General features: G+C 46.8%; 1 protein-coding gene across 1 annotated transcript in view; it reads right to left on the bottom strand.

The window, feature by feature from the left end:
• LOC144157653 (choline transporter-like protein 1) overlaps window positions 1–16,222 on the bottom strand; it is a 164,344-nt gene that overhangs the window by 7,206 nt on the left and 140,916 nt on the right. Inside the window, exons 16-17 of the mRNA XM_077688469.1 lie at window positions 8,170–8,336; window positions 1,602–1,694 (exon numbers count right to left, since the gene is read on the bottom strand). Of these exons, the coding sequence (XP_077544595.1) occupies window positions 1,602–1,694; window positions 8,170–8,336 (260 nt within the window). The remainder of the gene's footprint in view (window positions 1–1,601; window positions 1,695–8,169; window positions 8,337–16,222) is intronic.

Below are 16,222 nucleotides of genomic sequence, written 5' to 3'. Positions count from 1 at the left end.
CTTTTTTTCTTCCGCTCAACACGGTTTCCGTCGATCATGCTCATATGAAACCCAGTTAATCGTTTTCACTCATTCCTTGCATGCCATACTCGATAAAGGTTCGCAGGCAGATAGCATTTTTCTTGATTTCCGGAAGGCGTTCGAAGAGGTTAACCATGCATTACTGATGATAAAACTCCGTAGAATAAATTTAGACGCAAAAATATTAACATGGCTTCAATGATTTTTTACAAACCGTGAACAGTATGTAACCATTAATGACCATGATTCCCTTCTAATTGAAGGGACGTCTGGTGTACCGCAAGGTTCTGTTTTAGGTCCATTACTCTTTCTTGCTTATATTAATGATTTACCCTGCTGTGTCTCTTCTCACGTACATTTATATGCAGACGACTGCGTTATTTATCGCAAAATCCATAATGATCACGATAAGTTGAAGCTGCAGCATGATTTAGATAGCATTATTTAAATCATGCTGCATCTGGGTGCAAAAATTAGAAGATGGAACTAAATTCAGATAAATGTAAAATAGTGCACGTCTCACGTCCGAATGAGGATCCGCCAATATATAAGCTAAACAATATTCACTTAGAAAGCGTAAAATCTTACCGTTATCTGGGCGTGCACCAAACTTCCACCAATCGTGAAAACCACACATCGAGACCATAACAAGCAGTGCAAACCGCATACTAGGTTACCTGCGTAGGAATTTTAGCACAGCCCCTGGTTCATTAAAACTACTTTTGTATAAAACGTTAGTTCGACCCAAACTTGAGTATGCTGCTGCGGTATGGGATCCCTGTCACGCTAATCTTGATCAAGCCATTGAACTTGTACAAAACAACGCATGTCATTTTATCGTATCAAATGATAACCGCACGGCTAGTGTCATATATATGAAATCTGCGCTGTCTATACCTTGCCTGTCGCTTCGTCGGAAAGTTTTTCGCCTTAGTCTCTTTTTCAAGATATATAATCACACCTCACCTAAAAACAATCTTATCTCGCTGCATGCGTACCACTCTGCTCGTATAGATCACCATCATAAAGTCGGGATAACACAATACCGCACGAACGAACACCTTCTTTTATTGATTTTTTCCAAATACGTCCAATAACTGGAATTGTCGACCCCGCGAAATTGCGCAGATAGCAGACTTTTGTCTTTTTCGTCAGACATTATGTGCCTATTTCTTGGGCGACGATGCGGCATGACTAATTTTCATATTGTTATATTACGTGTGCGGTTTCGCGTTGCTTATGCTATTATTGATGGGTTGTTGTTGCAGTGCTGCTGTTTTGTCAATTTTTGTATTACCACTGCAACATGTCAGCCCACGTGTTTTTTGTGTGAGTTTTTTTTGTGGCGCAGTTATGTTCAGCTACATTTTCTGTCTTTTTTTATGTACCCCGCTCCCCTCTACAGCGCTTTAGGGTATGTGAAATAAATAAATAAATAAATAAACTGCAACAAGCGCAGCGAAAGAAACCAAATTCGAGCCTTATAATCAGCATCAGTTGGGAATGGGTTCGGACCGAGCCTCTTTCCTGGACCGCTTGGCGAACAATCTCCGCCTAGGCGCTTTTGAAGAATTCCATACCTCGTAGAGCGATATGCAGCTGTCGGCGACGTAATACACGACGCAGCCAGCTGCCATCAGGGGAGCCCACACGTACACCGTCGTAGGCGATTCCTGGACATGCGGGACATAATCAAGGTGTGCCGCTAATTTGACACGTATTCACATGCAGTGAAAGTATTAAATGCAGCATGTGACCTCCAGAACGCATGGTGTTTGCCATGTTAACATGTATAAGTAAGTGATGAGGTCACCGTATAATGCCTGAAATCCAGCGCCACATCTATGCAGACTTAAGCGCTGTTTGGATATGCGCTATTCCCCGAGAAATACCATCACATCGTGATCTTTACTAGTAAGTTGCATACAGGTGGAGTCGTAATACGGGTGTTGTGAAAGGCTGTGTACCGTTTATGTACATATTTCGATCGCATCCTGCGAGGAGCCCGAAGCAGCATACTCGCTTTTGGTTACCCGGTATTTTTGCCTTCTGGATACACTCAGAGTGCTTCAATGCGGCGAACGTCGGCGGCGTAGATGGATGGATGCATATAAATAGCGTGATCGGCATTGCCACAAGTCTCGAGGCGAGCTTGAAATTTGCGAATTTCTTACTCTAAGGCATCGGCAGCACCACAAGACCAAGCAATAACATGCGCTTAAACGAAGCTGAGTCTTACAATCCCTTGCACGAGATAAAAAACTCCTGAAAGAGAATGTACATTTAATATTGGTGCGTAGGCATGGCTAGGTACATCGTACTCTTGATATCGTGAAAAGGTAGACAAAACAAACTTTTTCACACCCAGATAGAGCAACCGCATGGAATGTTAAAGGAGCCATGAAGAGAAAATACAACTTCGTGTAATTTGAAAGACCTAGGATTTAGTATCTCACTCCGCTTCATTACAGCCACAAAATATGTTTCTTTAAATAAAAAAAAAGGAAGAAGTATTTAAAAACTTTCAAATTTTGCGCCACAGTGACGTGTTATGAGCAAGAATGACGTCACATGGGCCAACAATAAAACATAATTTTCAGTGCGTTAGCTGCACGTTAGCATTCTTGTGATGCGGTCAAATGGAACTAGAGGCCCCATTACAGACGTCCAATCATGTGTCGTCGCGACAGGTCAGTTAGGCGGCCACCAATCACACAAACAAGGTTCCGTGACGTCATAGAAAAGTTGCGGGAAATTGGCTAGGGGGTCGCGACTGCTTCACACGTTTTCTTTATTATCTCCGTTATTTGTTCGAAGATTGCGATGATATTGGCATTATTGTTATCGGGACTAAGCAGTCTTTCTATTAAACCCAACTTGTATTTTGTCTTCATGGCTCCTTTAAACTAAATATTAGTTATTTCTGAACATTTGCTTTGAACAGGCGCAGTAGCTTCGTCTGAGCAATGTGCGCGAGGGTGGCTCGGGCACGCATTGCCCCCGTACCGACAGCGGAAATCCTAGCGGCAGCTTTTGTCCCTGAATGACACTGTAGCCGGAGTTCCGTGACAAGAAACGCAGGGAAGGAATCTGTGCAGTATTTCATCAGCTTTTGTCTGTGTTAGTCTGTGAACTTCTACATGCCCCAGTGTTTGTTGGAGTTCTCATGATCGTGGTGATTTGATTATCCGCCACGAGGGGGCTACGGTCAGACTGTACAAACGCCTGCAATACGCTGCTAAAATACACTCTCTTTCGTTTGCCCACTTAACGTGGGCGTCTGCCTTAACGTCCTGCCCTTCGGGGTCGTTGTGTACTATTATGAGCAATATGAAAGGGAACACAGGAACGCGTGGCAAACACCCTCAGACCCAGCTATCAGTGATACGCAGCGGCCGCCGTCGGAAACAATGTGGAAAGGGGGACGCTGTTCTAACAACTGTTCCCATTCCCGCCGTGCGTCTTATCGGCTTTCGGACGACACCATATCATCGCCTAAATTACTTAAGCTGCTACTTTGTAGAAACGCCAGCGCGGTGGGAGTGCCAAACGTTAATGGCACAGCACCCTCCTTTCCCCCTTCGTTTTTTACAGCGCCATCCGCGTATCGCTCCGAGTCTGTTTCGAGGCTGTTTGCCACGCGTTCCTGTGTTCCCTTTCATATTGCTCATAATAGTACATTTGCGTAAAACCATAGGTCGACAGAGTCACTCACGAGTGCCCTCACACTCCCCCAGTCACCACTGATAAGTGAGTGGTGAGTGAGCCTCACCATCGTTTTGGACTGGAGAGTGTGAGTGCGAGCTCCACACGCAGTGAACCCCGCTCACCACTCGCGAGTGCAAGAGCAACTCGCGGGGAATCCCGCTCACGACTCGCGAGTGCAAGTGCAACTTGCCGTGACCTCCGTCACCACTCGCTAGTGCACTCGCGCTACTCGCGCCATTTGCGGGGCTTACCGCGGTGAGTGCCACTATGGCGCTTGTACTCGCTTTTGGCTATTCGTCGCTCGCTGGGATGGTTGTTAATGGCGGGATTGCTATTAGCTTCGGAAATATGTCGTCACTGACCTCCTGCTAATGGTACCCTAAAATGAATTCTCTGGTGGCGTGTTGATTTGAGAATATGATCTGAGGGTCTTATGACACCTAAACGCGCTACAATACTGTTCGGTTTCCGGACTCATGTGGGTTCTGCTGCACACACTCGCGTGCGAGTGGAGAAGAATAGTGCTGAGTGCGAGCGCGATTGCGAGTGCGAGTGGTGACGGCGAATGCTGAGCGTGAGTGAATACGAGTGGCAATGACGAGTGGTGAGCGTGATTGCGAGTGCGAGTGGTGACGGCGAGTGGTGAGCGTGAGTGGGTGCGTGTAGTGAGGCCGACTGGTGAGCGTGAATGTGAGTGAGTGCATCAGGAAAAATTTATTTTTCTGTGTGAGTATGAGTGAGTGGCACCCTGTTTTGCCGAGGTACGCCCACAAGCCGGAAATTCACTGAAGCGGAGCTTGTTACAATCTCAGGGGTCGTACCACCAGGGTTGCCTCATGTACGTGTTGCAAGAAGCGCTTCAGTGCTTCTAAAGGCTCTTTCCAAGTCTCTGTTGCAAGCAGAGGTAGGAGTAGGTATTACGAAGTCCTGGAGTTACTTTTCTCAGGCCGACTGATAACGCTTACTCTTAGACACTTACAGCTAACGAGCAATGCTGGCCGGGCTTGCAATTTTGTAGATGCGTTGGGGTTTATGTCACAATCATCAGCACAAAAACAAAAAACTCCCGCAGAGTGCACTAGTAGTGCAAGCCTGGAGAAACAGCAGAGCTGGGAGCCCCTCTCCCATTGGAGACCCGGCTGATTCATCATCATCAGCAGCAAGAGCCTACCAGGTCCACACCAGGACGAAGGCCTCTCCCATCAACCTCAAAACCGCTCCTGTCCGCGCCACTCGATTCCCTTCTTTGCCTTCAAATTCCCATATTTCTTCCCTCTATCGAGTAATTCGCCTTTCTTTTTTCCGATCCATCTTTCTGCGTCCTCTCCGTCACTTTGGTAGTCCACTGACTGCCATTTCGCCTAATTACAGGGCCAGCCCTATTCCATTATTTTTTCTTTAATTGAACTAAGACCAGTTTGTTCTCTCATACAGGAAGCTCGTTCCCTGCTCCGAATTTTTCTTCCCATTATTATTCGTTCAATGACCCGTCGAGCACAACTAAGTTTGCTCTTTCAACTTATTAACGAGGAACCAGGTTTCCGCTCCATATTTCATCACCTCAGATTTACTTGCCAACTTATCACTGAAATTTCTCCATGTCTGGCATGCAGGGATCGTTTCGTCAACAGGCTATGACATCCCTCTCAGCGCGGACCGCGTTAACACGCGCTACAACCCAAATGTGTCGCCTGCGCCACCAACCCAAAGCAAATGCTCTGCGCCTAGAGTGCGACAATAGTCCAATTGGATAGACGCCGGTTTCATAACGCGAGGGATTCAAGTTGCCTTCCGCCCACGGGAAGCGTTTTTTTTTTGTTCGAATGCGCCGCACATGTGATTTCCCCGCCGCTGCTAACCCCGTACCTCTCCGGTATCTGTGGTGGCCCGGTGGTTACGTTGCCGGTTTGGTGGCGTAAAGGTCCCGGGTTCGATCGCCGGGACCTCGCTAACATTTTTTTCTTGAGGCTTCGAGGTGTTTTGGTGCGACGGGCGGATTTGTGCCGGCCAAAACAGCTCCGCTGCTAAAATACACAAAAAGCTTTTGTATGGGGTTGAATATTTCTGAACCAACAAAAACAACAGGTGGGTGTTGAAAGCAAAGTGACGTCACTGGATCAGAGTATTTATTTATTTATTTTCTGAGCCAGACGATATCGGAGGTCACATGCAGAGTCTGCGTGAGTTAGCGCAGGCAAGCATTTTTTTTTTGCCTGCGAGATTTTTGGGGCACCTGTGCATATACATTTCCTTCAAACATGTGACTACGCAGCATAATCCCCGATTACTTTGTTATATGTTTTTAATGGATCTGTTACTACCCAATAGGTTAAGGATCCGTACATTCGAGCATGTATTAGGTGAAAAAAAAAGAAGAACAAAAACCCAAGATGGTCCTCTTCGTGTAGGACGCAAAAAAGCAGAAGTAGAAGTGCACCTTCGACCACTGCTCAGCAGGCGTATCCAAAATGTCAATATTTTGAAGGATGCCGTGAATAAAACAACGCGCCGTCATAAAAAAATGGCAATAGGATGAAAAACAGGCTTTTAAACTCATTTTGATTTTGATAATGGCTAGCTAGTGCCAGTCTCAGTTTTCTGTCTACATGAAGAAGACATTCGGGCCCAGTGGTCTACTTGGCACTCGCCAGAGAACTGAGCTCTGAAAACAAGGGCGTTCAAGTTTTAAATGAATACAGTATTGATAAGCGCTTCACAAGGATTGTATTTCGTCGTTACTTATCAGTGAGCCATTATGCGCACGGCGAGCAACACGAGCTTTTAAATCTAGCTGAGCTATCTGCCAGACCCTCCTGGGTGACCTGAATTTTCTTTTATGCTTACAAACGTAAACGAAATTCTCCTCAGTATTTGCGCAGGTGCGACGACTTACGCGAGTTGTCACTTTAAAAGAAGCGACAACTGCGCTAGTCCGTAGCGGCTCTGGCAAATGTTGATGTAGCGCACCGTCGACACTGACACAAGACGAAGGAAGTAGGCAGACCGCAGCGCTGTGGTCCTTCTACTTACTTCTTTTGTCCGTGTTAAGTTAGGGCTCCTTCAAGACGTCAAATTTCTTACTCTCATTTTCGTAAAAGCTCGCTAACTCCATCACCGCAAGGTAAAGTTGAAACTTTACCTAGCATTTAATGTCACGCTTCAAATCTGGTTCTAGTAAGTTTAATCGAGATGAAAACCATCACGGTTAACAAGTTCAAACTGTTAAATGCACACTCCTCTGTCTACCCCCCCTCCTCAACCTCCCCCCGTAATTGCTTCCTAGTTGTATGGGAAGCATTCACGAGGGGGATAGGAGAGTGACTTTAAGCGCTTCCCTTTCTAGTTTTATGGGAAGCTTCAATAAATATAGCAGCGAATATGGCCGAAATATTGCATGCATAAAGTCGTTTTACTACGTTCCTGAAGGAGCGTTCAATATCCGAAATTTCTGAGTACGTGCATAAGGATGGATCGAATCATGATTAAATGATCCAGCAAAAGATCAGACGTAAGTAACATACCAATCTTGTCTATGCATGACCATCACACGCCCAAGCTGCCCAACTATCAAGCCTGACAGTGCGGCCGTCGTGGCTCAATCCATGCTACAGGCAATAACAATGTTCCGAGGGCGAAATGCGGGGAAGCTCTAACGAACTACCGCGGCATCAGTGTGTCCATTTTTAGTAAGGCGGCTAAAAAGCCGGAATTTTCGTCATTGCTCCGATAGCTACGCTTTAGGAACCACTGCGCCTCGGGACGATAATAAGTACTTGTTTTTCGCGAAGTGTTAAGTTCTGATTGCATCCAGCGCGCACCTAGACATAACCATCACTTTCGCACATATGATGTTGCAAACATCAAGCAAAACCTTTCAACAGCGATTTTACGTGTAACTTGTGTTTCGTCGAGGATTCGAATCGCGATGAAATACTCCGCATTCAATTCCATCAAAACGCAGGTTGCCATACCTAAAACTGCTACAAAATAACATTCAAGAGCAGCAGAATTATTCATACATAAATTCAGAGTTCTTCACGGTTTATACAAAAGCGCCAGTTTACTAGCGCCAAAAATGGCCGTGAAATGCTTTTAGGCATGTTTACTTCGGCGGGGAGGAGATGAAGAGTCTTTGAGGGGAACGCCCAACACGTCTCTAAATCACGTGTTTACGTGTGAGCACGCCATTCGGTGGGAAGACAATACTCGAATATGACGGAAACTCCCGGGGTGAGCGATTAGACGCGGCGAGCACGTCTACTCTGAATGTTACATATGTGTATGTTGTTCATTAAACGAGTAGTTGCGAGTAAGCGCCGTGCTGTCTACGTCCTCCTTCGTCCCTGTTTTTTGAGCGCTTTTGTTTTCCACCAACATGAGCAAACGGGGATGAAAGAGCCTGGCGACCGATGTGCATGTATCGCAGCCACCTCTGCTTACCGTTATGATCCAGAGACCACTGAAGACGGCGAGTAAGGCTACGTTTGACTTGGCCAGGAAGAGCAGGAAGCCGGCGACAGATTGCAGGTTGGAGACGTGCTGGCAGTGGCGGCGCAGGAGCCTCAGGGCACGCCGCCCACTGGTGCGGAAGCTCAGACCACGCATCGCTGCTCGTTGGACGGGAGACGTGGTAGATAGAATGCGAGAATTAGAGCACACTGAGCGGAAGAAACACGGTACCATGAGGGTCTAACTGAATGAATGAATTAATACGCTTTATTTTAATTGATTTTATTTGATTGATTGATGGGTTAAAATCGCCGACGCCACGCAGATGATGAGGCGCCGTAGTGGATTATTTTGACTACTGGGGAATTTTTCTTTATTGTGCGCCGAAATCTCGTACACACGGGCGTTTTTGCTTTTCGCCTCCATCAGAAAAGCGGCCGCCGCGGGCGGGAGTCGAGCCCGCGACCTCGTACTCAGCAGCGCAACGTCTTAGCCACTAAGCCACCGCGTCGAGTTGCTTTATTATAAAGGAGGCACGAAGCCCTTTGGGAGAAGTAGGTAAGTAGGGAGTGGATGATGTATGAGAATACCCGTAAAGTTCATTGTGGGATCATAGGTCCTTTTGTGGGCGTCTTCATTATTGTGCGCCGGATAAAAAATAGTCAGGCCCGCTCTGTACTGCTTTGTAGAGACCCTTCTCCAGTGCGTATAGGACTAATGCTCCGAAGACGGGTGCGTTAATCCGAAGTAGCTGTAAGTGCGCCTGAGCGTCAGATGGCAGTGGCCATTTATCAAGCAAGGCGGCTCCGCCCTTGTCGAATGTCGTACAGTGCCAGATTGAATGGTACAGGTTAGGCGTTGTAGCCTGCCCACAAAAGGTACACTTGGGTGCCGATGTGAGGGAAGTGGCACGGTTGTACCATTTGCGGGTTACATCTGGGGTATATGGCGCGTTTGAGTAGGCCCGGTTAATAAAAAATTCTTCTTGCCGTCTGAATGGGATTCCAGCAGGCAGGAAGCCATGAGGGGTAATTTAAGAAAACTTGTTGGGGGGCTAATTGGTTCATGATTCTTAAAAATGTTTAGCACAGAAAACCAAGGACGGTACACAAGACAATGAGTGTAGTGAAACTTTGAACTTAGCGCTCTTCCTGTCTCCTTTCTTGTGTACCGTCTTTAGTTGTTTGCGCTAAACATTTTTAAGAACCCTGAGGGCTAATATCGTGGAGTCACTCACGGCTTTTGTCCAGCATTGAGAAGTAGCTCACATTGTCATGCAGTGAAAGTTCTCGTTGATACTTATTTTTATTATTTAAATATCTCAAAGGCCTGTGCAGGAATTACATAAAGGAGGGGGGGGGGGAAGGTGAGAAGGAAGTAAGAACATTTTTATGACGATCTAGCCGAGTCTCCGTACAAACAATGCATTAAACACCTAGGTTATGCGAAGTGTTTTATTCCAGACCCACGTGATCCGGCGACTCACGGGAAGCGCGCGACTGACCGGCGGACGAAATAAAAGGGGCGCGGGCCTTTTCAGCAGAACCTTCAGCCTGCTCAATCGATTCTGTCCTGCATTGCTTTCTCCACCTCCTGGTAATTCGTTTCACTTCCCTGCAGCAGCCTCGCGCACCCCTGCACAATCGCTTTCCCCGACTTCTCGTTGGCGTCTCCCCTTGTTGCGCAGTGTTAACGGGGACAGTGCGCAGCAGATGAAATATAAGATTTGACGAAATCTCGTCTGGTCGGCTAAAAGGTTTATAGTTAAAAACTTGTGGTCACCGACCAAGGGTTTATTAAAAGTGCAAAAGAGACGTTTGGCTTCGTACGGAACCTTTGTTCACTGAGCGAATAAGCCCGAAGCATGAAGCTTTGAACTGAACAAGCATGAAGCGTGAAGAGAACAAGGCTTCCGTATGGAAGCCGAAAAGTCTTTTTTGTAACGTGAGCTACATTGGCCGAGGTTGAGCAGTTTCGCCTGGCTTCTGGAGAGGCGTGCTGCGCATGCGCGAGTAGCAGTGACGTCTCACCTCACACAGCTGGCGCGTCACAGCCACCGCCTCCACGACTGGATTGGATTGCAATGAATTGGATTGAATGAATTGGATATAATTGAATTGAATTGAATTGGATTGGATTGGATTCTATTGGATTGGATTGGGTTCAATTGGATTGGATTGGACATGGTTTAGCAGCAGTAAGCATGATAATCATCTAATCGTAGACAACCAGGAAACCTAAGAACAACCAGCTGAACCTTAGCTCACTCCACGCATATCCTGGCACAGCCGAGCTAAGCCACTGATAATTTTTACGCTTTTAATAATCCTTTGGTCCATGACCACAAGTTTTTATCTATGAGTTTATTTCTCCCACTCAGCAGTAACCGCCAACGACTTTACGCTGATAGGCTGAGGCTTCCACAAGTGTTTGTTGCGATCGTGTGTGCCACGATTCGCGCTGCCTGGCCGGAAGGGCGGCAGTGTACTGCGGTAGAAGGTTTGTTTCAATTCAAAGTGGCTGGCACCCGCACTGCATGATTTTTCTCCCATTTATTTTTTTTCGGCGATTTGGGTTTCGAAGCCATGCAAAAGATTAGTTTGTAGTTTACGCTGAAGTTTTCGCAAATCCATGGCACAAAACTGCAGTTACAGTCAAACCCGGCTATAACGAACCCGGATAGAGCGAATTATGCTATATATCGAACAAAACTAATTCAGTTTGCGAAATACATGGGAAACATATTCCTTATAACAAAGTTACATCCGATATATCGAACTCTGCGCGCCTAAATGACCGCAGAAATGCACGGTCTCAGAGCGGCGATTGAGATGTGGATTGGCCGCGACCACGGAGCAAGAGTTGCGACTGAGATATTGCGCCTCGCACGGACAACGTGACGTCAGACACTTTCCGTAACTGTTTCCGATGCCCGGGACTCCCGTCGGAACCCGCGCAGTCAGCGAGTCCGGACCAAGACAGCAGCATCGGTGAACTGTGGGAAGAGATCCCCCACGTTCCTGATGATGTCGCGAGTGAAAGCCGTCCGACGCTTATACGCCTCGAGCGCGGCCTGTAGGGGCGCCACTGAAATCCCCCTAGCGGCCCGTTTCGAAAGCAGGCGCGGGAGTCCCCGGCTCGGTCCCCCCTGTCGCCGTTGCTTTTGGGGCTCGTTCAAGACAGCGATTTACCGTTTGTCCGCGTTAGAAATACCAAATAACGTGGAGCAGGCACTCTGTTTGCAAGCGTGGTGTGTTCACGAGAGTATAAACGTTTATGACGCGATCTTAGTGAGATCTATATGAGCGCCGGGCGTGTGTCACAGGCCGGCGTCCCGAAGCCAGCATTTGCATGCAGCTGATTGCAATTCCGCTGCCCTGAAATTTAGTGGCAGTGTCTCCGTAAGCAGTGTTTCCTCCGATGGTCATGTTGCGGCCATACACACTATGATGTAAATCGACTTTGTGCACTTACAAAATCCAGCGGAGCACTCATGCCTGACAGCACGCAAGTTACGCCTGCCAATATCACAGCAGATATTGATCAGTACCATGAAAAAGCCAATGCGGCATAAATTTCACAAACATTGTACCAAAGAAGTACGATGGATAATGCAAAATTACACTCCGGAGTCAGCACACGACGACAAATTTAATGCTGGGTCGTCTTGTCCCTAGGTGAGCGCTCGCAAAGATTCATTTGTTACATTTATTCTCCACGAGAAGCGCGAAGGTAGGTTTATAGAGTAATTCGCGCCCGCGACCAAACTCTTCTTCGAAACATCGTCATATGACACGGGGAGACTGCAGAATCTAGCATAAACCGAAATCAGAACCTTTATCAGATACGACACTCTTCCAACGAGCCCGTGTGTACGAGATTTCGGCGCACGTTAAGGATCTCCAGGTGGTCAAAATTAATCCGGAGCCCTCCACTACGGCATGACTCATCGTCTCCGTTGCGTCGGCGCGTTAAATCCTGCAATCAATCAATCAACTCTTCCAACGACACCTCGTATCGCTTGTGAACTGCCTACCCTGTATTCTTCAAAAAATGCGTCCGCCGAGTGATCAGCCGTTCGTTGAAGGCGAAAAACAAACGAAAAGTGAACACGCAGCAATTGTGTGTGTGATTACTAAAAACGTTAAAAGGGTCATTCGTTAATTTCACCGCTCCGCATTTGTAAACAACGATAGTTGAGCGTCCTCCTCCTCACCCCCCCCCCGCCCCCCCCCACCCCCCCCCCCCCCATGTCTAGCGATATATCACTGCATTTCGCATCTAGTTGGTCTGGTGGATACTACCTTGCTCAAACAAACGTCTTTAGCATTTGAGAAGCTGCACTCGGTTTTTTTTTTCATTCCCGTACGACTATCCTATCTATTCCTGACTTGCAGACCATTGATTTTCCCGTGGTTTCATTAACATATACCTTGGTTCTTACTATAAGGCATGAGCGGGCACATATCTGACGCTGCACATCCTTTGGGTGTATTAACATTCTCGCGTGGCTTATATTCCCATAAAAGGCACAAGTTTTTGTCAGCTATTGGGTTATCACATCCCCGAATCATATTGTACTACGACGTACATAGAAGCAAAGCCGCATTTGTTGTCTGCGCTGCAAAACGGTGCCAATATGAGGTCTAAACGAGGCGACAATAAATAGAATTCACTTGTGCTGACGTGTTCGAAGGTGACAGCGGTGATATGCTGCTACCGTCGCCGACGCCCGCAAGAGCGGCCACGAAGCGCGCAGAACCGCCTCCCCGCGGGTAGCTCTTGTTGGCGTTAGAGCGCTCTACCAAGACGCAGCTGTTTTTTTTAAGTGCCCTATACGTGCAGTTAGCTTACAGACGTCACCATAACAAGTTGTTTAGTGCGGGAAAAGGCAAAGAGAAGCGAAAGAGAACCAAAACACTGCATGACCGCCTATCAGCCACGCAGCGCCAATCCCGCAAACGCCGCGGAGAAGCGGCAGCAGGCGGCGCAGCGATCGCGAATCTCGAGGCGTATAAAAGAGCGCTTTCGAGAGTCGATGTGCTCCGCCAATGCTTCTTAGATTTTGGAGGACGTGGACTCGAACTGGTGCAAACAATGTTTCGTGTGGAGAATGCTATGATAGTAGAAGCCGCCTAAACGAAAGTGAAAACAAAAATCACCGCTTTTTTCTTTGCAAAGTATGCAGTTCAGGAGGAATGTAGCTTTATTACTTGCAATAAATGGATTATTTTGGGTATGGTAATGTCTATACTGTGTTCATTTCTGCATTTGGTGATGGTGGAGTTGGGCAGGGGAAGGAGGAGGGGGGGTCCCGCGGATTGCGAACTTGTCACAATTGTTCGTTATAGGCGGGTTCGGCTATATCGAACTATTGGATATATCGAACTAATCGCGGTGCGTATTGCAATTCGCTATAAACGGGTTTGACTGTATAGGTTTAATTCTTCAGTTGTTACGAAGCCCGCATTTTGCGACGCTTTCTCACCGTCCCGAGAAAGTCGTGCAATCGGGGTATTTAAGCTAGCCATCAGTATGTGCCAATTTGTGTGTTTATTTTGGGAGTGTATGCATATCTTGTTGATTTGAACGCACAGAGACAGAGGAAAAGAAGACCGGAGGGTGCACATTCTTGGGATTAGTGCTCCTGATATGAAGCGTTGAACATGTCCGATGTCAAGAACACTGGGAAAGGTTTTTACCGGTAGAATGCAATCAGGTATAAAGGGCTAAGGATTTACCTACACCCAAGGCGTCCATCGAGAAGACAACAAACTTTTCTTCACACAATCGCTTGTCATTAGGGTAGTTGCAGTCATCGAGCTCACTACTATTTCATTATTTCCAGCTGAGGCGCACAGGAAAATAACACGCACAGAGGAGACAAAGACAGGCCCTACTTGCACCTCAACTTAATGGAACGAGGCTGAAATATATTTCAGCAAGAAATACAGCTGACAGGAGATACAGAAAATATTAGAATACTGAAAAACATTGTGATGTCCCACGTGTGTCGTTCACTACCATGACAAACTATTTTTAAGAACGACGCTTCCTTTCCCGACGAGGTTACCGATGTCGGACTGCAACAATCGAAATCACCTAGTTGCATTTCAGCCGCCTCTACTATCCAACACGTGTGGTAATCAGAATTTATGAAACAATATGACAGAATTTTTAAAGCACTGCTCGCACCCGGGGCATTTACTGCAGTGAGTGGAGATGTCTTCATTTCTTTCTTTTCTGTTTTTCTGATACTCGCGTAGCCTGAAGTTCACACACCATGCCGCCTGTCCTACATACCGTTACACAGGCCTACGGATCACGGTACACGACACCGCTGCAAATTCGACGTGCTTTTTCTGACGCCCCATGCTACAGTGCGCCTTTACTTTTACTACTGCACAAGTGCTTCCACAGAGCCCCACAAGCTTCATTGGTGCGGACGTGGCAATCCGAACGCCAGCTTTCTGCTCTTCTTTAGCCTATGAGCGACGCCATGCAGTTATGGCCGAGCAGCCCCCTTACGCCGCCTATTGGCGCCACGCGCACTGGTTTCAATTCGCTTGACTGGTAAATTCTTCCGCCTGCGGACAGCTCACAGACTGCCAAAATGACGCGCTCAGAATGCCTTGATCAAATCAAATCAAATCAAACGTTTATTTGCTTCAACACAAGGTTCGGGTTACATCAGGCGAAAAGCAGTTGCGTACTGCTTGAGGGTGCCTGACGACCCTTGGACGACAGCATCTTTACAATAAAAAGTACTGCGTAAAATGGTCTATTTACAACCTAAAGTACTTGCGATAAAAAAATAGCATAAAATCGTATGCTCATACCTAAAAATCTGCACTCGACAAGGAAAAGACATGTCTACAACTTATTTGTTCACAACGACCCGCCGTGGTGGCTCAGTGGCTAAGGCGTTGCGCTGCTGAGCACAAGGTCGCGGGTTCAATTCCCGGCCGCGGCGGCCGCTTTTCTGATGGAGGCGAAAAGCAAAAACGGCCGTGTGTACGAGATTTCGGCGCACGATAAAGATCCCCAGGTGGTCAAAATTAATCCGGAGCCCTCGACTACGGCGCGCCTCATCGCCTGCGTTGCGTCGGCGCGTTAAACCCCACAATCAATCAATCAATGATTTGTTCGCAACGAGTCGTCTAGAAAGTATTCCACCAGTTGTTTCCGGGTAACACTTCCAATATCAACACCTTTTTTTTTACACGTATTAAGCAGAACAGGTAATGAGTATGCGAGTGATTGCAGTACATAGTCAGTGCGTCGGCGTGGTACAAGCCAGTTGTCATTGCATCTAGTTCCTACACCCGTAACATTTTTGGATAACCCAGACACTGAGTGCAAAAATGATTTGAAGCTCTGGTTTGAGAACAAAAAAGAATAAAGCAGACGAAACTCGTATGTTCGCGGAAGAGGTATTATCTTATAACTTGTAAACAGCGTCTTTGTCGTGTGCGCAAACGGGACATTGGCAATACTACGCAGTGCTTTCTTTTGCAAAAGGTGAATTGCGTTTATGTTTTTATCTGTAGTCGTGCACCAAACAAGTGTGCAGTAATTGACATGCGAAGCGAATAGGGCATGATAAATTTGCAGCTTGGCTTTTGTTGGGAAAAAAGGACGACATCTAGCTAGCGCTCCCGATGCAGATGATAAAGATTTCGTTACGGACTGCACATGTCATGTCCAGGTCATATCATTAGAAAAAGTTACCCCAAGAATCTTATGTCTGCTGACAATTTCTATAGGGGCAGACGCAAGTGTCAGCTGCTTATTTAACATTGCCTGTTTTTTCCTGGCCCTGAACATTATAGCTTTTGTTTTCTGCGTATTTATTTTTAAACCATTTGAGTTAGACCATCTGGATAGTTCTGACAGACATTTTTCTGCCCTAATTGCTACGTCACTTGCATCTGGCCCTGAAATAAAGAGGCTTGTGTCATCTGCGTAAAGTATAAAGTCAACACTTGAATCAAGTTTAACAATGTCGTTGACGTAAACATTAAAAAGAAAGGGACCTAAAACA

Source organism: Haemaphysalis longicornis, unplaced genomic scaffold (assembly GCF_048455015.1).
Source record: "Haemaphysalis longicornis isolate Haplotype H1 unplaced genomic scaffold, Haemaphysalis longicornis Haplotype H1 scaffold_10, whole genome shotgun sequence".
NCBI classification, from domain to species: domain Eukaryota; kingdom Metazoa; phylum Arthropoda; class Arachnida; order Ixodida; family Ixodidae; genus Haemaphysalis; species Haemaphysalis longicornis.
This window is presented reverse-complemented; position numbering and strand designations above follow the sequence as displayed.